General features: G+C 52.0%; 2 protein-coding genes across 6 annotated transcripts in view; one reads left to right on the top strand and one right to left on the bottom strand.

The window, feature by feature from the left end:
* The window catches only part of Dac (dachshund family transcription factor), a 149215-nt gene extending 130727 nt beyond the window's left edge, over positions 1 to 18488 (top strand). For 3 of the 5 annotated variants that reach the window (XM_072008868.1, XM_072008866.1, XM_072008867.1), the window contains 4 exons: positions 7843 to 7989; positions 8753 to 9007; positions 14700 to 14786; positions 16099 to 18488. In XM_072008868.1, coding sequence (XP_071864969.1) covers positions 7843 to 7989; positions 8753 to 9007; positions 14700 to 14786; positions 16099 to 16151 — 542 coding nt within the window. In that variant the 3' untranslated portion in view covers positions 16152 to 18488. The remainder of the gene's footprint in view (positions 1 to 7842; positions 7990 to 8752; positions 9008 to 14699; positions 14787 to 16098) is intronic. The other 2 variants (XM_072008870.1, XM_072008869.1) reach the window with 2 other exon arrangements.
* The window catches only part of Alc (5'-AMP-activated protein kinase subunit beta-1), a 264921-nt gene that overhangs the window by 139776 nt on the left and 100305 nt on the right, over positions 1 to 24840 (bottom strand). The gene's annotated exons all lie outside the window — the stretch shown is intronic.

Below are 24840 nucleotides of genomic sequence, written 5' to 3'. Positions count from 1 at the left end.
CGCAATCCGACTATTACCGCCAATTCCTCGGCTCTTTCGCTGCAGCAGTTTAAGGCGCCACTTCGCCAGTAAAGCAGCCGTTCCAATAGAGCAAACGAGTTCGTTTTTAAAGACGCCAGGCGTAACGATGCGTTCCTTTCGGATTTCGCCAGCTTTCATCGCGTCGTTAAATATTGCAAGAGCTCGTCGTAAGCTACCGGTGCCTCAACTCCGCCGCACCCATCCACCGTCCCTTTCTTCTGTATGCCGTTTTGTCGACGGAAAAGAAGAATAACGTTCTTTGCATACTCGGATTAAAAGGCAAACAGTCCTTTGCTTTTGAAGGGGCGAGGCTGGGGGTGGCGGCTGGAGGATTCGTGCACGTTTGAAAGGAAATTTATGGGAATTAATATCGGTTCCCCCGAGCGGCACAGAGACGGAAGCAGCCTAGAGGTAACTCGATTTTAGATGTCTCGGGGACTCGCGGAATGCGACATGCACGGGAGGGAACTTTAAGAATTTAATTCGTACACTGCCGCGTGGAGATGGTTGCTCTATTTTCTTTTTTTTTTTTTTTTTTTTTTGCTTGTTCCGCTTTCGTGCGAGTTAGAAAAGTTTCTTCGTTTCTTTATCCTTCGGTTCATTCCACCGATCTAAAACGAGAAGGGAAAATATGTGCATTGTCGCCTTCGTGATAGCGATGTCGCCGTCGAGGAGAAATCTATCAGAAAATCCGTGTCGTTACGAAGCAACCTGGATAAGACGTGCTGACACGTCCGGCATGGACCGCGTGGCAAACGAAAACGAGGTGAAAACGGTCGTATAACGACAAAAAATCACCATTAAGCTGCCGTATGTTCCCCAGGGGATGCTTTCTCGACTCCTCATGACGCAAAGGGATGGCATTAAACGCGATAAGCTAAAACATTTCTGGCTGTAGTACACTGCGGGAACTCGATGCCAGTCCCCTGATCAGTGTTTTGGATATTCGGGGAAAAATGAAACGTCATCGAGCAATCTGTGGACGCGTGGATCGCGTATCGATAGGGGAGGCGAAAAAACAACGGGGTTTCATTCGCGGGGGACGTTATGGGCTGCCGGCAGAAAAAAGTGGAACAATGCTCTGCTTTTAGTAGAGAAAACATCGTGCGCTTTCTTCGCCGTATGAATATTTAACGAAATTCTTCTACATCGAGGTCCAGATGGTACCGAGCCCGAAACACCGGTTTCTTCACTGCGAGATACGAGGTTTATAGGGGGAAATAATATCGGGCAGGGCAAGGGTGGCGCTTACGCGACTGCAAATCCAAATTACTCGGTTCGATGCGAGGTCTACGCGCGAAAAAGGTCAAAATAGTTTCACCCCGAGAGAGCCGACCGGCAAACAGCGAGCAGGCACATACGGGTGAAGAAGACCGGCTGATCGAGCGAACCATTTAAAAAAATAACCCGGCATTAGAAAGGCTCTGATCTTATTTTATCGGTTCGGCCTGCGATTACCACGATAACCATCTAGCTAACGTTTTTCGGACTCTGCATCGCCACCACCGCCTTTGCCATCGGCATTCGTTCGCATTATATTTAACGCGATTCGTTCCGTTCCGTAGATCCTCTATTCTACCTTCTCTCATTCTCTTATTATTCGACTTTTATTTTCCGATCAACGAAGCCGAGACTCTTTCCCCGAGTTTGAGTTTCCACGCGAAAATGGACGCCGCGAATTCGCGTCAACGTTCGTTCGAGCAGAAGAGAATGTCTACGCTTCTTTCGTTCCCTCAATTCGTCGCTAGAGATCCGTAGACGGCGTATCGCGTCGAATGGGTGGCGCACACGAGCGTCGACGTCGATGGAACACATAATCCTGATATCTGTCGGTTTTCGGGCAATAAAACACGCGTCCCATAGCGCCGAAGCCCCCGAAAACTGCCGCTGCTCGCTACCGATAAAGCAACGACTCGCAGATATGGATCCCCCGGCGTCCCATTCGACTCGAGAAACTTCTGTCGATCGTATTATTTTTTTGCCTTTCTTTGGTGGATTCCTTTCTGTCTTTCTTGCACTATAGCGGCCTGATCGGCGCGTAATTGCCAGTCCTTGGACGTAACGAGCTTCGAGGTCAATCGGCTCCCGTTAACCGACGAACGTGCGCGCGAAATGCGTTATCACGGCGCAGCCCTATCATCCCGCTCCATCGACGATCATACTTACCGATAATATAATATAAATCGGGCTAAATTAATGTATGCCGGTCGTAACCCGACAGCGATTGCTACCTTTAAAACAATTATCCGGGAATAGACGTGTTACCAACGACGCGACGCGATCCTCCCCTTTCGAATCCACCGAACTGGATCGACTCCTCCTTCTTCTCCAGATTCGCGTCTTTTTCCTCGTTTTCGCGTCAATCAATTCGTCAGGGACGAACACATCGAGCGTACGCTCGGTTTTTTCGATCTCTCTCTTCGATCTCGCCAAAGGGTTCGAGCCGAAGGTAAAGAAGTCGAGCAAAACGCTACTACGGCTATTACGTTTCCGCGCACTGGACCGAGTAACCAGATCGGTCGGTTTCGAATGACCCACGCTCACCCGCGGAGTAAACATTTTCGTATTGGTAGCGTAATTCAAGCGCCGCACCGGTAGCATATTTCGTCTCTTCCGGCACGCTTCCACCATGTCCGACCACACCTGAACGCATAGACGAAACGTGGACGAAAACGTTGAAGAAGCGAAGCTAGGAGGAAGTTCCGTATTTGTTTCTGCGGTCGTTGGAGTTTCTTCCGCCTGTTGGCCTGAATCTCGTTCGAAACACGATCGTTGCCCCGGCAGGCAGTTTCGCGAGGCGTGTTTCGTTTTCGTTCGCGTTACGCTAGTCTAGCCTCTCGATTTCTTTCCTTCAACGCGAATCTAAAGCTCGTCTGTCCGATAAACAGAATCGCCGAGCCCGACGATAACGTATACAACGGATGTTAATAGGATAAATTAGTTTGTCCTATGAAAACAAGCGGCGAGACGAAACAGACGCTACTCGAGCGAATGGTCGCGAGAATATTTCGTGGCCCAGAAAACCGAAGGGACGAGCACGAAAGAGGATTTTCCCTGGTATACCTCGCCGCCGGATACCGGCTATCCCGATATCGGATAAAAGAATAATACGTAAAAGCGAAAAGCTTTCGACTTTACGACGTTCCGTGGCATGGAAACCAGTCCAAGGGTAGCTACCCTTCGTAGGCAAGGGAGCCGAACGCGTTTGACCCTCTCGGGGATGTTTCCACTGGCAAACTGGATTCCGATGACCGATCTCCATTTCCATATGGGTCATGGAGTAGAGAGGAGGGTGGCGAAAAGTTGTCGCCGCAAAATTGATATTTGAACGAGAAGCGACCCTCGCGCGCGCGTAAGAGAGAAGGGTGAGAAGGCACGATTGTCACGGCGAATCTCTGGCAGTCGTCCCGAAGAATCGATCCTCCGCGCTTCGTGAGGCGACAAAAAACGGCCTCTCCCCTTGTGAAACGTGAGCGTACGTGCATGCGTGGAGAAAAGAAACGAGCGTTGGGAAAGGAGCAGAGAACCGGAAGACATCGGTTCGCGGTTTCGTCGATTAGCCCGAAGGACGGACTCGGTCGAGCATCGGTTCCAGCCGTCCGAAATTAGCATTCGCACAGGATACACGGTCTAACTACTATCGACGTTCGTTGGACTATAATCGTCCGCGGCAAGCGGCGTGGCTCGAGCGTAATGTTATTCAACGGACGGCTTTTGTATGGATATCGAGAGAGCCGTAGAGCACAGATGCTGTCCGTCGGAGGAGATCGAACTGCTGCTGCGTCTCGAGTAGGTGCGTAAGAACCCCTTTAAACACCGGGTAACGGCTGTTTTGACCGCTCCACGGCCCTCGAGGACGTATTCGTGCAAGATTACGCGCGCTCGTCCACACGCCGCAGTTCATCCGCCTTCATGAATCGTAATTACGCATTAAGTGTACGCGGCCAGCTTCCACGACCCTAATCTTGGCTCCTCGTTATCCCTTTCCGAGGATAGATCTCGTTCAACGTTCGACCTTAGGAGTCGTTGCAGCTTCTCGAACACCAGACGATTGGATTTCGTGGAAAGAGATTGGCACGAGGCGAATCGAAACGTATAGGGAAAGATATAGCAGAATCGCGAATCGACCAAAGAGCAGTACAGAGGCAAAGGAGAGATCGTTTGGGCAGGGTATTATTAATTTTTCCTAAGCAGATCCCGGTCATCGACGAAGAAGGCCGCGGGCTAGAAGGAACGAGCGCTGCAGGTGCCGGGAATGGTCAATATAACCTCAAAATGTAAATCATATTGCTATTCCCGGAGGGACTATTCTCTCGTTCCGGCAGGAAAACGTGTATTAAACGCGAGCCGGGTAAGACGACCGAGCCTGTATATTAGTTTCTGCGGGTTTCCCTATTGGATTTGCCCCGTCGCGTTTCCCCTGATTGTTTACGCGGCCGGCCGCTAATTCCTGGAGATAGGCGACGACTTTGAAACAGCCTGAAGCGATACCTAGCGTAAAATCTCTCGACGTTGCCGACGCAACGTGGCCGTTCTTTGTCGTTTTCCGTCCAGTTTCTCGCACGTACGTTTCACCCGCGTTCTCTCACATCGAGATCTGCACGATTCCGGTCGTGACAGCGGGCAGATCGATATCGGCCCACGAGATCTCGGTCCAGCGTTAAACGTAGGCGGACGCGACGAGAGAGTTCGCGAGTCTTCAACGTGGGTAGTCCGCGCGGACAGCGGCCAGAAAATCTCTGATCGAGCGCACAGCGGTAGCTGATGCATTTTGACGTATCTAGAGGGAGAGAGAGAAAGAGAGAGAGGGGGAGAGAGAGAAAGAGAGAGAGAGGGGGAGAGAGAGAGAGTGTGAAAGAAAGCCTACTTTTCCTTCTCCCTCTTTCTGTTTATCGTTCCTTTTTTCTCTCCCTACTTTTCTTCTCCGGTGCATTATCTAATGGAGCATTCTCCCCCCACTCGCGGTACCCTCGACCCGGTACCTTGATCGCGCAACCCCTGTGCCCCGTGAACGAACTTGGCGGTAATTCCCTTCGCGGGCTTCTCGGTCGGCGGACGACTCATCGGCGTTCGACGTATCCAGGCGATATTCGTTCGGTCTAATTTTATAACCATGACCGGGGATTTCTTTTTCTGGAACGCGCGATCGTCGCTTGCCAGTCGCTGTAACAGGTAATGCCAGCGAGATCGACCTTCGCGCAACTTGCAACTGGTGTCGCGTAGAAACATATCGTGACTTATCGATATCGATCGAGGGAGAAATAAGGGTCGTAGAGACGATCTCCAGTCTTTCCTACCCTTTGGAAACGCAAGATGCCGCGAACAGGAACAACGAAGAAGGAATGCTCGCGTAGCGATTCTTCGCTTCGCGCTAAGCTGTTACACGGCTGTTGCGCTGGAACCGAGGCGGAACAAAGTCGCAACGAAGACCACAGGAGAGACAGTTCGCGGGAAGGCCATCCACCGCCGTCACCGAACAACTATTGACTCGCAACGATCGGTACCATGCGCAACGTACAGCGTAGACGTCAAAATTGCTGGACGATCGTGGATGAACCACTTCTCGCAAGACCAGAACCAACGAACACCTTCCTGCTTGTGTCTCGCTCACGATCGGTTCTCGATCGTGGAGTGGGACGCGCGCGGAGGAAAAGTCGCGACGAGAGAAACTCGGGCGGCTTTCGGAATCGTAGGTGGAAGTCGGGCCTGGGCAGCCCTGGTTCGGGGCAATTCTTTGCCGGGCTCGCGTGTATCCTTAGTATGCAACGTATGCAGTCGGTTGTTACCGAAGGAGTGGTTTGCCGAGCGGCCAATGGCGAGTGCTCGAGCTAATTCTAGGGTGCCGCAGCCGCGCCATCTTTGCATCATAATGCTGCGCCCCCCGCTTCTCCCTCGTACCCCACAGGCCGCTCCTACCACCGGAGAGAAGTCTGTCCCCTTCCCACCTTGTCCCACCCCACCCACCCGCCACCGGCGTACTTTGCTTCGTGTCCCTCCTCGCCCTCGCCAACCCTCTCCTCCGCCTCCCTTCTCGGCCTCCTCCTCTTCCTTCTCCATCTCCTCCTCCTCCTCCTCTTCCTTCTCCACCTCCTCCTCCTCCTCCTTCTCATTCTCCTCCTCTCCGCACCCTCACGCGAGCTTTCTCCTTACCCTGCTATCATTGCACACCTATTCGACAGCGAGGAGAAGACAGCATCTGGACGGGAACTTGGCGAGACGAAGAAACGGAGCACGTGAGAGAGAGTATCGAAGAGAGACGAGAAAGGAAAAAAGAGAGAGGAACGCCGCAACGTCTCGAAACCGCGTCGTTCCTCGAAAGTCGGCGAGAGCAAGATCGTAACGGAGAAAGACAAAGGTGTGCGCGCGGGGGAAGGGGACACAGGTATACCGGCATCGTGATCAGGTAGAGGGGGCAAAGGGGTTGTCTGCGCCTTGTCTGCTGGGAATCAATCATGTATCAGTGACGCTCAACCGGTGTCCACCTGCCGATCGCGTGGAAAATATCGGTGAATCGGGTCCGATCGTAATCATCGAGACCATCTTCCCGTTTCGGCTGCTCCCCTAACCTTAGTTCGGAGCTTTCTAATTTTACGCGCGTCATCCTGGATATACAGGAAGCGGCGTGCGAACGAAACGATACTCCGACGGTGTGTAAACTATCTTTTACAATTTCAACGACGCCTCCTCGTTTAATAGCACCCTTCGGCGTAGGTCGGACAAAAATGACGATGCACTTGCGCGTCCGTGGCCGACTCGCACTCGTTTCCTCGGTGACGAGATTAATTGGACGCTAACTGCCGACTTCCACGTTAAACACAGGGTAGTCCCAGGAAAGACAGCTCTCGCGTTGTTTCCTTGCGTTCCGCGAAATCCGGCCACCGTAGAAGCGGCAACGCCGTCGATGCCGATCGCAACGATGATCGCGCGATCGAGGCGTCGACAACAAAGCCCAGGTTCGCGAGAGATCGGGGCCCGAAAGTGCCGGGAGCGGGTGATCCCGAGCAAGACACAATGGCCGGACGCGGCGGTTCGCAATAATGGAAAATAATTAAAGCGGACAAGAGGAGGAGGGACGGTTCAAACGCGCCGACCCGAGAGCCTCGGCCGATCGCTCGATCGGCTTGTCTGCAAGAACGCGTCTGACCATGTCGAATGTTCTTCCTGCGCGCCTCCGCTTTCGCCAGAATTCTACAATCCGAGAATCGAACGGATTTCTTATCGACTCGGGATAGTTTCGAAGATAGCGAAAACACACGAGAGAAAGCGATCGCCAGCCTAATCGGTGTAGCGAGTCGCTGCAAAGTGTAGTACGCGATATGGTCGAGCAACCGGAGGGCCACGTTCTATCGAGATAAAGTAATCAAGAAACACGGCCGAGCTGACAGCTGCGAGGCAGTCGCGAAAAAAAATTGTTCCCGTTTGCAAATGGTGAGAGGCGTCGAGAAGGGGAACCGGTTTAACCGGGCACCCAATTCGTAGATCGATCGATAACTAGATCGAACGATCGATCGACGTCGATCCTCGGTTAGACATCGTTGACAGGCGCGCACGGTAGCCGACGGGACGATCAGACCCCCGCTTAGACGCGTGTTCGAGGTCCGAAGCCCCCTGTGCTGGCCGTGAAACCCCCCGCGGTACAATGATACGCCGAGATAATTTCGTTGGACTTTGACCGCGCCGGGGTTCCACCACCTGGGGAACCGTGAACACCGCCTACCGTTAAGTCGTTTTGACAGGTGTCCGTCGAAGTCGTTCGGAAGAGTCGCACGCGACATCCCCGGTAGAAATTATGCTAAAGACTTTCGATGTTTCTGCTTTCAGTGATGTACCAGAAGCGGCTAAAGAAAGAACGAAGGGCAAGGAAACGCCTACAGGAACAACTGGAACTGGAGATCAAGAGGCGCACGCAGCTCGAGGAGGCGTTGAAAGCAACGGGGGCTTCTTCCGAGCAAGTCAGAGCGATTACCGGTAAGTATCAGTTTCGAGTGAAAATGGAGCGGGAAAAGAGGCGACTTCGCGCGCGCTTGCTCAAGGATTATCGTGATACCAGAGGAAGAAAGAAAGAAAGAGAAGAGCACGAAGACGTAGTAGAAACGGGAGAGTTTCCATCGAGTTCTGTTAACTGTTTCCCAGACGATTTCTCTCGCAGAGCCTTCGGGCTACCGGTGATCTCGGAATAAATTAATTAATTCGCCGAGGCAAAGCAAACAGCCTGACACCCGGCAGAATACGATTCCTTACTTATCCCCTGCCGGCGGGAAGATCCTTACCCCTTCCCGTTTCAAACACGGCAGTCCCGATGCTCGCCTCTTTCTCAATTCTCCAGTTAAACTGTTAAACGATAAACGGCACGATTCTTCGATGGTAGGGGTTCGGAGGCAGCGAGAGGCGCACCGCGGCGGCACCCTTCTTCCTGTCACTAGCAAAACTCGAGCACGAGCTTGAAACCCTTTAAGTGAAATCTCTTATTCCGATATACAACGCGGGTCAGGAATCCCGTTCGCGTCGCAACAACGTTGCTACTCTCGCTGCCGCCACTGATTAACCCTGTCAAAAGCAGAGAGTAGCGATACTAATTTCGAATGAAACGGAGCACGCGAATTCGCCGCTTCGAGACGGCTGGTGGAGGGATCGTTACCTGCTCTCGCAGCAGGACAAACTATTACAAACACCGTGACCGAGCAAAACGCTCGGCCAATTTGATTTTCTTCCTTTTTTTTGTGTGGTTTAGAAAACGTGACGGTGGAGGCTCGTACGAGTTCAGAGCCGCCGGAAGCTAGTCCGGTACACTCGCAGTCACAACAGCAACCTTCGCAGCAACAGTCATCCCAGCAACCCCTTCAGCAACAGCAACAGGCCCAACAGTACAGGGAGGCCCAGGTACCGCGTCCCTCCCAACAACCTTCTACCCCCGAGAAACCGGCATGGGGATACGGCTTGGACCTGATCGGCAGCCAAGCCTCCGCCTTCTGGCAAAACTACCAAGGTCAGTTTGCTGCACCATCCTGTGACTAACCATCTAACTCTCGAGAATTACAACGTCGAGACGCTGAGTGGTACGATAACTTTCTGCCTCTTTGTACCGAGTCAATCTGCTCACACGGACGACAGAAAATAAGCTGGCGGACTAACAATGGCGATCGAGCGAAATTTAAGAAAAGCGGCGAGCCTCGCGGGCATCCGTCTCATAGCTACGAGAAGAGGGAGCGGCGCGACTGCGATGAAAAGAGGGCGAGGACCCGTGGTAAACCGCTAATTCGGATAATCGCATTCCCGTATTAGGATCCACTCAATTTTTCTGATCTTCCGGCCGGGTGACTTCGATCCTCGATTACCCAAACAAAAAAGAGAAAGCCTCGGTTTTTCGATGGGTGGGGGAAGAGGCTGCGGATATCGTAGCGAATGGAAAGAAAGAAGAGAAGAAGGAAACAACGGAGGGCAAAGAGACGCGCGTCGCGCCGGTATCGCGCAAAGTAAATTATTCGAAAGATCTGGGGAGTGAGAGAGAAAGAGAGAGAGAACGACAGAGATAGAGAACAATCACGCCGGGGGCAATAACAACCCCGTACACGCGGTGAGGGTAGACGAGTCGGGGGCGGGCGACGGGGGGCCAGAGTCGGTTCCGACGAGGAAACACGAGGTATTTGAATAGGGTCCCACAGCTACCCGGGCATCATGATGCGGAATCCATTTGCAATAAACAACGGAGATTTAGATGGGGCGGCGGGGTAGGGGGGTCGCCGGGTCGAGCAACAAGGAGGAACATAGGTCGACGTAACGTTGTCGTCTGAGGTGGATACTTACGCCACTGAGGGGACTTCGGGGCCGCCTTGTTTTCGAGTCATGCATTCTATACGAACAGCGCCTCTCATTCTCCTCGGAACGCGGGAAACGCGTCGAGGAATCGCCCGACAAACGAAGAACGGCTATAGACATATTTTCGAACAAGTAGAAAGGAATGGTAATTAGCAATATCGGTGCGTCGATCGTTTTAAAATCTCGATGCTACTCTTTCCTTGCCAATACTTTCAAAAGGGCAGATCGTGTGAGAACGAGCTTGAAAGTATGGAGGCGCGGACCGAGCGAGATGCAGAGGAAAGCCGGTCGCCGTTGAAGCGAATCGCAGTAGCGTTTAATAAGCTCGCAACGACCGACTTTTGCCTGTGCGGCAAGCATCCGTGGACGATGGTCGCGCTCACGGTAGCGGAATACACGTATGAGTGCCACTGAGTGTAATGCAGAGTTTATGCACATCTCTGGCAAGTAAGGAAGGAGCCGTAATTTCCCCGGCGGCCACCGTGGCTCTCGGTGGCGTTACCTGTCTTCCCTCTCCTTTCTTCCTTCACTCGCTCTCCCTTCGTTTCCCTTAAATCCTCTACCTTTCTCTCTCATCCCCTTTCGTTCTGTGTGTCTACTTCTCCCTTTCGCTCGCTTTGTCCCTTGTACTCCCGCTCCTTTCTCCTCTCTCGCGTCCCGTTTCCCCTCTCGAGTACGTATATACGTGTACGCGCACAAGCGCACACGACGATTCCTTCGCGTCCATCATCCAGCATCCACCACCCGACGAGTACGACCGAGCACTCTGCCACGCTTTAATATTCAGACTATATGCAATAATTTCGCAGCAACCATAACGTCTCCCCTACTCCGCGTGTCGGCCGCTGTCTGGCGACAGACCGTACATGCCGCACCTCGTCTTCGCGTTCTTCTCCACCTTCCTCGTCTGTCGTTTATTTCCTCTCCTGTCTACACCGTCCCTCCGTCTTTTTTCCGACCTCCGAATCCACCTACTCAACCACGATAATGCCGCGTCGTCCTATGATCCACCGTACGTCGTAATCGTTCGTAATCGACAGATTGGGTAATAGATGTCCTGGTTAAACGCTTGTGTTGGAAGCGTGCCCGTTCGCGTCGCGCCGGTCCACCGAGGAATATGCGTGCACAAGTATCCGCGGTGAATCTATTACAGCGCGGAATCTCCGAACCGTAAAGCCGGAACAAACCAAGCAACGATACAATATACCGCGATTGGTCGTAGGTTGTAAGTTGGTCGACGCATCTGGACGGGAAATCTTGTTTCTTGGCGTCGCATATGCGGGAGGCGAGAAAATAGTACACGACACGCGGTCTGATTCCAGCCGGAAAACGCCGTGATGAGATATTCTGCCACGGTGTTCCTGGTGCGCGCGATCGCTCGATCCGGGTGCTGGTCGACGATCCTATGTACACACCTGTACGCGGCGCACACGTGCGTGTACCATTAGACGAAAGACAATAACCCCGCGAGAGTGATAAACCGTGACGCGTGTATACGAGCAATATAGAGGCGAAAGGAAGCTAACGCGTCGACACGGGAAGCCTGAAAATGGTAGGGGGCTTGAAAGCGTCCCTCGCCGCGAATATATCCACAAGACACGACGTGGTTTTCCGGCGAACAAGCCAGGACTAGAGAAATCGGGAGGATAAACTGGAAGGGGAACGAAGCATCGTTCCTGTGTATGCTCGGCGCTAGTTTGCGCGAGGGTAACTAGGTGTTAGCGGATGCTGTCGAGAATATCGTCGGTCTCTCCTCTTCCTTTCCACGTGACGATTACGAGACGCGATTCAGTTCGAGGGACTTTTTTCCCATCTTGCTCGCTCCTTCTCGACCTCGTTCAACTATACGCTTGAATTTATCGTCGAGAAACGTCGCACACCCTCTCGAAAGCACGGAAGGAGCGCGACTCTCGTCGGAAATCGCGAACGGCGGATTAAATTCGCTTCTGTCGCCCAGCCGAGCGAGAGATTCGTGGAGACAGGAGGTGAACAGGAGGTCGCAGTTCGTTCGGAAAAGCGTCAGGAAAGTAGTGGTGTTTCTATTGGAAATCGAGGCGGACGCGGGCATCGTGGCTCGAGCATTCCTCTTCGTTCTCGCCATCTTCGCTTTTTGTTCCGCTCGTATCGCCGCTTTTTGTGTCTCCGCGCTTCTCCATGCACCTCCTTGATTCATACAATTTCACGGTCGGCTTGGTGCTCGAGCGCCTATCTCCCCGCATCCTCCGTCTCCGGAATCTCCTCGCCCTCGCTCACCGCCCTCCCTCGGCCCCCGTGCCAGCGCCCCTGTTCCTCCCTCGTTTACCGTCCGTCTTCTGTTTTACATAAAGATCAGAGCATTAAAAACGCGGCGCTACATGAAATCAACCCCGTGGCCGTCCCGCCGCCGCCTTCGTCTTTTCGTTCTTTCTTTCGAGTCCTTCTTGCATCGTGCCTCCCCTTTTCCCACCTCCTCCTTCTCTTCCTACTCCTACTCCTCTTCTCGTATATCGGCGGTCTTTTTCTCCTCGACTTTGCTAACCCTCGACTCGAGCCTTCTGCACGAGAAAGAGAGAGAGAGAAAAGGAGAGGAAGAGGGAGAGAGAGAGAGAGAGAGAGAGCGAGATCGACAGCATTCGAGCAATTACCGCGGCCGGGACACGATCCTCCGGCGGAGTCGCTCCGTTGGATGCTCGCGCGAGAAGATCGTCGAACCCGCTACGACGTTTGTTTTTCAGCGCACGAGGTCACGAAGCGTTCGCCGCCTCGGAAATTACTTATTACACGCCGGTGTAATAACCTGGGATTCTTCGATGCCTCTACGGATACGTTTGCCCGCTCCCGATCGAGACATTCCATCTGTATGTTGCGCGATTAAACTTTTCTTCATGCGGACCCGTAACGTTCGCCCCATGTAAAACCAAAATTATCCAGAAAGAAAGAGAGAGAGAGAGAGAGGAGTTTGACGGTTGATCGATTCCGAGGGGCGAAACACGATCAAAAGAAGGAACATCGAAACGAAAGACGCGTGGACGTGGAATTCGAGCGTTCGCCGACTAAAAGACTGATCGATCCAAGCACCGGCGTTTCCAATGACGTTGCCACGTCGTCCGGCACGATACCTCGATTTTTCGAGGAACGGTCAAGCATATATATATATATACCGTGTATTCCTTTTTTCCTCCCTTCCCGAGCCACCGCATCGCTACCGCCGCCTTCCACTTCTTTTCTTCGTCTCCTCTCTCCAGAGACGAGTTGGCCTTCTCCTGCGATGCATTGTGCGCCAGTTAATTACGTGCGGATAAACGCAGAGTCATACCGGATACAGTTCGAGAGGTTCTTCTTTCACCGATCTCGCTCGGGGGCCTCTCCGCCGCAGTCGACAGCCGAAAAAATCGGCGGCCAGGACGAGGGTACAATACCAACCGTTTAGAGGTGAGAAAGAGGGGTAGCAGACTCGTTCGGTACGGCCTGAAATTGTTTTCATTGTTCCCGCGATTTGTCAGGGTGTGTAATACGGTAGCAAAACTATTAGTCGCCTGATATCCACGGATGTACGTGCGGCTCCAAGTGCACCGATGCGTTTCGCGGCTATGATCTGTCTCGATCGAATCGACCTGCTCCTCGACGACCGTCTCTCTTCTCCTCGGGGCAAAAAAATCTCTGTCGAACAACGAACTTATCCCCGGCCTACGGTATCGTTCTGCGACGTTCAGGACGAGAGAGGCGCGCAAACGACACAACGCGACACCCTTCGCAATCACAGCCAACCCGGCCGTATCTTGAGCAGTTAAATTGTCATTTGGATATCAAAGGGACGAGAAACACCCCGCGCGCGGATAAGGGCGCCAGAGGTAATTTGGCTCAGTGAAACGCAAACACTCGCGCTCGGTTCCGCAGTCCCGTGGAATATAACGGCTCTGACGAACGCACGAATTCACACCCACCTACCACGAAACAGCCCTCAGCTATTGTTGCACAAAGCATAATGGAATCTCGGCCCCGACGTCTCTAGTCCCGCACGGTCGCGCGACTCGTGCTACGCGGTACATCGCCACGGCTCCGACTTCTCTCCACTCTTCGTCCGTGTACCAGGCCGCGCCTGTTAACTCGGATTTAATAGTCTCCCAATTCGATTTTACCATTGCCCAAGGAGGCACCATTTCACGCTTGCCGATTATATTCGCATCCCCTTCCTTCGCTTGCGATTAATCCTTTCGATCGACGGATAAATCTCTCGCTCGGGGCTGTTTGTCGACCTACGTTAGAAATCTCATCGGAATGCTCTACTTTTGTTTGCATTTGCTGTCGAGCTTTCTTTCGAATTCACGATTTCACCGACTCGCAGGATTTTCAATTTTCAGCAAGGGAGGGACACGAGTCGTAGCACGGTCTCCTTCTTCCGATCCACGGGAAGGGATACGATCGTAAGGCTGGTCGAAGGGACGTTACGTCGTCCCGTGGACGCTTAACGAAGTAGACCGAAACGAAGAGTCCGCCGGCGGTTAATTCGGCGCGATATCATTAAAGGGACATTTTCCAGTTTTCACCCTAATCCTTGCGGAATTCAGTGAGCAAACCTGCGGCCCTTTCACGCCTGCCTTCGTCCGTTATCCCTGTCCCGTCCCTTTTCCTTTCCCCTTTCTCGCAGTTCGCGCTCGCTGGTTTTCCACTAATTACCGCTCCGTTTCATCCTTCGCGCCGTGTTTCGGTTTACGCCTCGACGAAATCGACGCCAAGACATGCATTTGGTCGCAACCGTGTCGTCCCTCTGGCCCCTCCTCGACGCTTTATGAAATATGTAATCGCTCAACCGAATTGTTCCCAAGATCCGCGACATGACAGAGATAACCAACGAATTTTTTGTGTTTTCTTCCCTGTCGCAGAGTCCCTGGTGCAGGAACTCGAGTTGGAGAGAAAATCGCGGCAGCATCAGGCGGCTGAGAGAGACCAAGTGAAGTCTCCTCTTCAAGGTGGGTTCAACGAAGCTTCCACGCCATTGAATCTCGAGCAAACACGGGCACCGGTGACTTAGTACAAGAGACGTCGGCGTCAAGATCGACCGGTAAAAGTTACGCGGAGCCATCGCGACTAGCCGCCTCCGGACACGGAGGGAGGCGAAGAAAATTCGACGTTCGACCGGAACGTAACTTGATTCGTAGCCGGATCAGCGAGCAGGAATTTCTTGCGACAAGAAACAAAGTTCCGGATCTTTAATTAGAAAGTCTCGGGGATGGCAGTCGCGTTTCGACGGGGTTGTTTCTTGTAGCGGCATCACCGGCACACGCCACTGCCGGATTCGAAACTTGCCGTCGCCTCTTGCTTCGCGGAAACTTGTCGAAAGTTCCAGGCTCCGCGGCAAAAACCGTCTAACCGATGGCGCGCGATTTCGACGCTCTTTCTTCGTGCCTTTCTCTCTCTCTCTCTCTCTCTCTCTCTCTCTCTCTCTCTCTCTCTCTCTCTCTTTCTCTCTTTTCGTGTCTGTTTCTCTCGGTCTCGAAGACCCCCAACATGACGTTGCACGTAAATAATCGTTTTTCTGCCCGCGAACCAAAGTCCACCACGGCTTGGCAGCCGCTTAACGAGTGGTCCGCTTAATTGGCCGCGGCTTCGTAAAGTCAACTCTTCATCGGCGGAATGATCGTTCTCCGTTTACGCTTTTCTCTCTTTTCGAAATTAACCGCGCCGCCGAATGTTTTCGGGGATCGTGGAACGCCGAAACCGTGACAAGGTCCGTCCGTGCAATTTGCGTATCCTCTTTCTCGAGTGTAACGCAGCGATGTTAGGGATAGCGTAGGAGGAAGGTAACACACGGGTGAAGAAACGAAGTAAATCGAGTCCGGTGGACTATTAAAGCGCGTGGTGATTTTCAATCATAAGCGACAGTTCGATAAAAAGTCGAGTGGCGGCTCGATCACAAAGGCGCCCTAAGGGCCGATGAGTCGACCCGTCTCGTATTTACGAACGCGCCCGATAGGACCCATCCTCGGTCTCTCTTTCTCCCGAATATCCGCGTCTCGTCCCTTTCGCGTTCATCTACGTCTCAAGAGGCAAGGATAATTAGTGAGCGGCGCCGCTTCCAGCTGAACGATCATCGAATCATTCGCTCGGTCTTCCCTCTTATTCTCAAATCGGTCGATCGCTTCATCCGCCGAACCGCGTGTACTCGATCGACGATAGGAGCACGGGGGACAAGAAGCACGTTCGCGTTATCAGGCTACGCGATTCTTCTCTCAAGCGACACACACCAGGACACCGAACTCTTGACCGCCGCTTCTGTTTCAGAATCCCGAACGGGTTACTACAAGAACTCCGTTCTGTTCACGAGTGCGACCTAGAAGAGGCTGGAGGAAAGCAGAAGAGGGGCGGAGCGTGTACCAGCGAGCAGCCAAAACGAGTGATCGCGATCGATCGAGAGAAGGAGCAAGAGAAACGAGGGAAACGGCGTCAAAAGTGGCGCGTACCGAGCCATCGGACTCGTGCACAGACTCTTCGTCGTATTTTCGTGTGATTCGCGCGGCTGAGACGACTAAATCGGCCGACCATGCAAAGTGATATCGATCGCCAACGGACGAGATCACGTAGCTTCGAACACACGGAGAAGAGAGTGCGCGTCCAGCTGCGCGAGTTTAACGCTCGTGCGAACCAAGCTTACTCGCTCGTCGATCGAGCGTGGCACAGATGACAAAGAACGTTAAACCCGAAACGTCGATCGAACCCACGATGAATGCTCGTTGTCGGTCGCCCCCTCGGGACAGGGATTGCTTTCGGATGTAGCGACAGTCGCAATCGACGACGAGCAAGGATGGAAACACATATCAATGAAACGACCGTAATGGCTATTCGTTTTCCATCGTTTCTGGAATACGAATACTCAGCCATTTTAATCGAATCACGCGGTGGTTTCCGGCGAGAAACGACACGCGAATGTATACCACGTCCAAGAATATACCGATTTACCCAGGGACAGTCGAAACCGCGCGTGACTTTCGTATTTCGCGGAGAACACGGCCGAAAGTAAGCGAAATGATAATGAGACAAGCACGAACTTGCATGGAAATTTATCGGGAGAAAAATAAAGAGACGGAAGATATTTCTAAAGACTGCTTGAGAGTGCGTGCGCGCGTGCATGCGTTCCTAGAGGTACCTATCTCCTAATTACAGATCGACTTTAATTAGTTAATCGTGTTAAGCTGTACGAACGATCGGGCGCACCGCCTCGGTTTCGAGTATTATTATCATTATTATTAATATTATTTCCCCGACGACGGTGTACCATGAGAAGCCCGATCGTTGACGGGCGTGAGAAGAAAAAGAAAAGCGCGCGCGTCTCGAGATTCGCCAGCTCGTCGCTTAGCCATCGATCGGAAATTCTCGTACGGTCAACTGCATTTCCGATATTCTTTCGAGCAGCATAATATCGTGCAACAAAGCACAGTTCGCGCATGATACCGTGATACCGGACACAAGATCCGAGAAGCTTCGCGACGAGCCGCGACTCGATTATTCTGTATCATATAGAGCATGAGAAGCTGTGCGAATGTGAGTGTGATATCGATAGACAGTTAAGTGGATGGAGACTGTGAGAGAACGTGTAACACAGATCGACGAGAATTTAAGATGGTGACGAGTACGAAGCTGAATTAGCGCTAGAACGATAGAATACGCTTCGATCGAGATTAGCAGAGTGAGGAGAGTACTAAGTGCGCGTGCGAGAGAGAGAGAGAGAGAGAGAGAGAGAGAGCGGAATAAAAAGAAAGGGGAGAAACAACGGATAAATTCTCCCATGCGTTTTAAATCGTAACACCTTATTTATATAAATAAACTTAGTTACTACCGTCGACAAGTAAGGCTAATGCATATTGCGTGTGTCCTGCGTTTGCGTTGATCGGCCGCAGTTCGGCGAAATATTTCCGGTGAAACACGTTGGACGCGACCAAGAGGGAGAAGAGGGCGCCCGAGCCGAACCGCGACGAATATTTCCCCGAGGCCGATCCCCGTATTTAAGATCCATGTACAAAGTCTTTTGCCCGTAAGGTTCTTGTGTTGTAAAGTTCACATAATCATAGTGTCTAGATCGTACGTACCGGCTAAAGCCCGTTAAGACGATGCTACACGTAGTGAAACGAGAATTTAACCACCGATAGCTCATCTGTATTTGCCATCGCCACTACCAATCGAACGGGGTCAATCTCACGATCGAGAATCGTCGGCACGATACAGAGAGCAGTCGACTGACTCGACTCGAGTGCAATTGCGAATCCGGCGTACGATTCGCGAGGACGAGCTCCGATCGATCGGTTCGCGACTATGGAGAACGAATCGAACTTAAATTCCACTGAGAGAGGCGAATAACCGATTATGGTGGAAAAAGGAAACGGGTACCGGCGATTCTCGATCGGCGAGTCGGGTAAATTCGCGTTAATGCGATTGAAGAAAAAAAAGTTCTGCAGGAAACGGGGTGGGTAAACGGGGCGGGTTGCGTACAGGGGAAAGAAACTCGTGGGTCGGGGGGGTCGGGTGGGGAAAACCAGTATCGCCACACTACTGATTAACGATGACGACGAGCGGTGACGATTTCGCGATCGGACTTATACAATCTAGTATCGAGGCAAAAAAGTGTATTCATTGTAATTCAGCATTATTACCTATAAATAAATAGTTGTTATTGTAAAGTCTTTGTACGTATCTCTCGTTAACCAATTCCTGCCGCCGTCCTAATCCCCTTGACCGCGCTGAGAAACACGGTGAGAGGAAAAAGGACGAAAAGGAGGCAGAAAAGAAGGAAGAGCGAAGCAGCACCGAACGAGTCCTCGGTAAGTGATTGTCCGCCCGATGGAAAAGTGGAGAAGGGTAGTGGACGGAGGGAAGGAGCCAAGGCGTTCGCGTTACAATTACCGGATTCCAGGCGATAGATTCGTCGGGTGTCGGCGAAGGAACGCGTGGTCTTGCCGCCTTCAGATTAAAGGCTGCACCGGGAGGTCGCAGCGTGCGACGATGTATTCTTATCAATTTCCAAGCACCCTAACGACTCAAGGCACGCGACGGGTGCCCATTGGTCGAACCAGGCTCCACCCTTTCGACAGGGAATATATTTTAATAATAAATAACGACGATCCTGCTTGCGATTCCGTGGTCTGCCAGGGTCGAGTCGTAGTCACTTAATTAAATCGCCGCGCGAACGTCTTAATAGGCAGTGGCCACGACTCGGCTCGATCTATGCACGTGCCTGGCCTAACGCGTAGTCACGTAACCCATAGCTCGATCGAGGCTCGATCACGCGCCTCCAGTCGGACGACTCTTTTCTTCTCGATCACGATCAAAAATTTCGTCGACAGACGCTTTTTCATCGATGCAGCGACGAAACGTGAAACAAAGACTCCACTGTTAAGCAGGAGAAAAGGAAATCACGCGTTTCCATGCAAATTAAGCGCCTCTCCTTTCTGTGAGCGTTGCTGCGGAAGGCGAGGACCTGCCGCGTGCCGTGTTTCGGATGCCCTTTCTTTCTCCTATCATCCCCCTCCGGCTTTTCACCCCACGCTCGGTTCGTTTCGCGTTTCAGAATCATAAAGATAACCGAATTGCTCTGACTCGACTTTTATTCCAAGGACATATTGCTCGACAATCATTCCGGCATTTGCATAATTATCGAATAAAACGGGAGAGAAGAAGCACGAACGCGGAGCCCTCGGGGCACTTCTAATACTCTGGGCCGCGAGTACGACTAATTTCATGCTCTCGACTTTTTCCTCGGCTGCAAGGGTCGTTTGCCACTCACCCCACACCCCTCCCGCTCTCCGTCTTCGTCTCGACTTTTCTCTTTTCTTTTCTCGTTGACGTTCGTCAGAACGCTTCCTCTCCGCTCGATCTCCGTTTCCGCGTCTCGCCGCACGAGCGTTCCCAGCCGAGACGAGACCCTCGTTCGTCGCGGCCGATTAGCTTAATTCGGCCCCGGAACGACCAAATTCCTTCTAATTAGAATCGCAACGACCGCCGTTCATGCCGCTCTCTTTACGATCCGCGTTCCGTCCTTCGATCTTCTTCTCACGAAAGAAACGACTTCTCTCGAAATTAGCCAAGAAAATTCCCTTTTCCTCGCTTCGTATCAATCACCTAGCTTTTCTCCTCATTCGGACCAAAAATATTCTTACCGATGCTAAAAATTGTCTGTCGTTGTTACGTAACGATCGATGAAGTCTAACGAACTTAGTAGCTTCGTCTTCGTACATCGGCAGAGATTTTCCAAAACAAGAAGAATAGAAGGATCCCTAAGGGCGCTTGCTCGAGGACCTGCCCTTTCGTCGACATGTCACCGCGGTTAACGAGAACAGTCGAGCCGAGCAAAACAAGCGATTTTTAACGGGAAGAAAGGGTCCCCATCGCCTCTCGAATTATGCTAAACGATTTTACTCCGAACTGCGGCGGAGACGAGGCTGTTCCCGCGAGCCAACGGAGACAAGCCACAAAAGCGGCCACAGAATCCCGCAATGGAAACTTTCGTCGCAACGAAGAAACGCCACGTCGAGTAACAGCCGCGAAAAATTTGCAATTATAATTGGCGCGCGGCCTCGGAAACCGCGCCTGCGCCTTTTTCCAACGCGCGCCAGTTCGAAAGACCGCCGACGCCACTTTTGCTCGCGCAAATTCCGCGCGATTTAACGACCGAATTCTCCGTACGGACTAGAAACGCCGAAAAAAAATCTAATAAACTCGCCGAGGGAAAGGCGGCGTGGTTAGAAAATCAACGCCACGATTCCGCGTCCCATTTTCTCTGCGTTCTTAGATCTTCAAACTCGCGTGCTAAAGAGAAATAATTACAAATACGTGAAAGATTCTCGGAAGCTTAACGGCGAGGAAAGTGGAGTACTCGTATCGTTTTCAAAATGAAAAGTCGCGATGGAAGGTCGTTTAGCAACTACCTCGTTATCTCTGAATTCGAGTGCAAACGAGCGGAAGGGAATCGTTCGTTTTTCCCTATTTCGGTCACGGTTCAACTCGATACGCACGGCGAGAGAGAAGGACGGATAAGGAAGGAAGAAACCACCGAGGAAGGAAACGGGAGAGAGAGAGAGAGAAAGAGAGAGTTTGGAGAATGGAACGAAAGAGGGAGAGGAACGGAAAACGAGAGAAGGAGGCCCGCGGTCGGTTCGGGGCCCCGGGGACGCATAATTACACCCTTGCGCATGGAGAGTCGGCGAAGAGAAGCCGGAGGAGAGAGGCGAAGCTCAACACTTTCCGGAGCGCCCCGTCGTCGTGGTCCGCAGACACCGCGAGGACCAGACACGAGGAATTTCGTAGTTTGATTTACAGCTGCTCGGATCCCGAGTGGTCGTCTATCGGGTCCACGGCTCCGTTTTGATTGCGCTTCGCTCTAATAGAGGGTAAACGGCTGGCCCGTTCATGAATTTGTATTAGAGAATCGGTTCCAGGAGTCGAGTCGACTCGTCGTTCGCCAAAAACGATCTCCTCCTCCTCTCGTTTCACTCCAGAAAGAGAGTTTCCCCGTTCCATCGTCGTTTTCGGTCGGGGCTCTGCACGGCCAATTGGCCAGAGAGACCTTGGCCAAAGAATTCCAAGATCGCTGCCCCGTTTTCGAAAGGGCGCCTTTAATCGCGATCCGTTTGTTCGAAAATCGAGGCGATACTCGCAAGGAGAACGCGATTAGGAGACGCGTGGTGCTCCGAAAGACGAGCCTGCAAGAAGGATTAATTTTCTCGACGTTCTACGCATTGGAAACACATAAGACGGTTCCCCCGGGGCTGCCGTATCGCTAATCTGTTTAAATAACGAAACATCCCCCGAGGGTGGACGGGGGACGAAAGGAAGCCGCTGAAAGTGGGAAGCTGCGCTGCCGAAGGAGTGGGTAAACGAAAATCAATGCATCCGACACCGAACGAACAACGTCCCTTCGTCTACTTAATGAAATGTAGAGCACGACGAAGCTTCCTCCGAGTTTCAAGCGTCGTCGTTCCATCCTACGCTCCAGGGGGAGTTCTCTCTCCGTTTTTAGCTGTCGAAAGCGAGTCTTCGTCCAGCGAGGCTCTTCAAATTTACCCCTCACGCTCATCGGCTACTTTTCACCCAGCAACTCGGTTAGCTAGGAATTAGTTTTTGAAAATCGCCGAATAGTTGATTCCTTCTACTTCCCCTTTCGCAACGAGCGGGCAAAACGTCGCGACTAGCTCGCCCAGTCGTTACTTTCACTTTCGATGCTCTTCCACGCGGGTCATTACGTGACTCGTAAACGCGGCCCAGAACAGCGAAGAAGAGAAGGATCCGGTGGATGACCGCGAGGTACTCGAAACTTCGAAAATTCGTTCCGACTGCGCATCAAGATTTCGTTGCGCCGAATGAATTTCTTCTTGGGTGAACAGAAGCAGGGCCGGGCCGGACCCCGCGGTTCCGTAAGGGAAAATTTAATAACGAAGCGACGACTCGACTCGCTTGGAGCGCGCGGTCGCGTTATCGCCGCGGAATATCAAAACGCTTGGCCGGGAGCTGCGCCGAGCGTAATTTCGGCGGGCGGCAGTGCGCGCCGATACTTATCGTCGGTAATCCGAGTAGTACGAAGGGATGTAAAAAAGACGAAAGGGACAATCACCGGAGGGGGAAGATCGTGACCGAATAAAGGAGGCGCAGCATACCGAGGACCGGTACCTCCGGTGCAACAGTTGGAAACTCCACTTCATTTCCACGTTTGGCGTTTCTGCTTCTAGGGAAATTTACCGTTTGTCGCCAGACAACAACCGAATCGAAAGATGTAGCTGCATCGCGCGAGGGAAGAATTTGTTTCAAGCCGTCCAAGTGGAAAGACGAAGAAAGCCGAATCGTATGTACGTTCGAGGAGGAGCTAGGAGAAGGTAGATTCTCACGGAAGAGATTTTTCCGTCTGTACCGATTAAACACTGGCTGACCACATCCGGCGATCGTTACGAAGCGAGATGTAACGCGCCGGTCTGGCTCTCGCTGCTGATCACGCGGTATTCTTGCGTGTAACTCTCTCGAAACACGAGCCGAGCAAGTAGAAGAAGAAGCACAAGAAAGTACGCGCGCCTTGTCAAGGCCTTCAGGGCGCCACAACTGGAAAAAACGATCGACACCTCGGCGAATAGTTGGCCGACGTTTAAGTCCTCGATCGCGGCTACAGGAGAAAGAAGAGGAGGAAAAGAAGACGAGACAGAACGTACCGGACGCCCTTATCCGTGAGAGTACACGCGTTATTGATAAACGAGGAAACTATAATCGCTAGTTACCTCGTGCTTTCCACGATCGTGGCGCGTCGCTTTATCTTTTGGGAAATCCGTACTCGCGAATTTCGACGAAATGGGTTTTGAATGAGAAAACTGCATGTCGAAACGCGGGAAAAAAGGAAAGGTGGAAGAAGGCGAACAGGAGGCAAAATAGATCGAGAGATCGAACGAATGAAGACAAATGGCGTCGCGCTGCGGAAGATCGGAACACGACGGTAGGTAGTTCGTTGCTTCTTTTGATCTCTCCGTAATTGAAAACACAGTTCATTCACACCATTAACGCAACGAGCATTACACTACAATTAAGACGTCAGACGAGTCTCACGATCCGGCACTGACTTTGTAGGCTAGATTAGATCGCCACGGTACATTTACGTGCGCACCCGGTTACGTTTCTCTCTGTACTTAATTATTTTTTTTTTCAGGAATTAATTCCATTTAGCGAGGAATATTCAAAAAAGCGTTGAAATAATAATAGACGGGTATATACGGCCGCGGGCTGTGCGGCCGCAATTGCGACACGGCTCGGTGCGCTTGATCTTTTCCTGTTTTTCAATAAAACTGGAAATCACGCTGGCTTCTTTCGCCGAAGCATCAAGGTTACTACGACTCATTAATGTTACATTTATTACCGTGTTGCTGGCAGTTGAGTCTAATTAACTATTCGCGGAGCCTTCTTTCCCGTCTTCGTTAACCGCTTTCAAAGAGCAAAACCGTCGCAAGGATCGCGAACACGCCTCGATACGAGAAGAAAACTTCTCTTTCGTCCTGAACTTTGCCAGGAGCACGCGTGCCAGACCCGCGAAGTTCGTCGATCAACCGGCGAGTAAAGATACGACGACGCGCGACCAATGGGTCGGGTCGATCAGGCCGTACGGCGAACTCTGTGGGACAAATCGCGAGAGAACATTGAGAAAGGGAAAAGTACATACAGGTCAAATCGATGAAGGATGTTTGTTGGCCGCTTGGTCAGTCTTCTGAACGGATGGCCGAGCTACGGGGGGGAGGAGGGAAGTCCAGGTGATCTACGAGAGTTATACGGTAATGGAATAACCACAGGGACGACGAGTAATTGTAAGAATTAACTAATAACACGGCAGCGAAGTAGGGTCGTGCGAACAGCTCGTATCCTGGCCCGTAACCTGTCATTCCTCGATCCCTCCTCCGCCATCGAGGGATCTATCAATTACTTGGCCTAAGTGGATCCTAGATCGGACAATAGAATTGGCCCTGCCGTCCGGATTTTCTACGTCGTCCGTAGACCACGTCGATCTCGGCCGTCCGCCGAGATTTGCATGCGCAATTAAAATCTCAAAGCACGACGATACGAGGTAGACTCATAGAAGACTTCCCGGGAATTAATAACAATTTTCGCGAAATCGTCGAACCGTGTCTTCTTCTCTTTCTTCTTTTTCCTTTTTCTTTTTTTCACGTTACTTTCACGGACGAGGATAGAAACGCGAGAGAGGATACAAGGAGGAGTATCGGAAATGGCTAAAGCACACGGTATCGATTGCATCGATCTACCCATCAAACGATCGTGCACCGCGCGACGTGACGTATAACCGGTAAAAATGACGTTCTCCTGTCGACCGGTGTTTCCCACCGTTACATTTTTAAGCCGACAATTCAAACCCCTTCTTGGCGGGGTGCGCACCATGTGTCATTTAATTTCCGCAATAACGCTTTTGTTTCCGATTAAAAAACGGCGCGAGCTACGAGCCGATGAGAATGCGGACTATCGCGTATAGAGACGCACGAGTGAAATTCAGAGAGG

The sequence above is a fragment of the Bombus fervidus genome, chromosome 8 (assembly GCF_041682495.2).
Source record: "Bombus fervidus isolate BK054 chromosome 8, iyBomFerv1, whole genome shotgun sequence".
Classification (NCBI taxonomy): Eukaryota; Metazoa; Arthropoda; class Insecta; order Hymenoptera; family Apidae; genus Bombus; species Bombus fervidus.
Note: the sequence above shows the minus strand (reverse complement) of the source record. Positions and strands in the feature narration are given on the sequence as shown.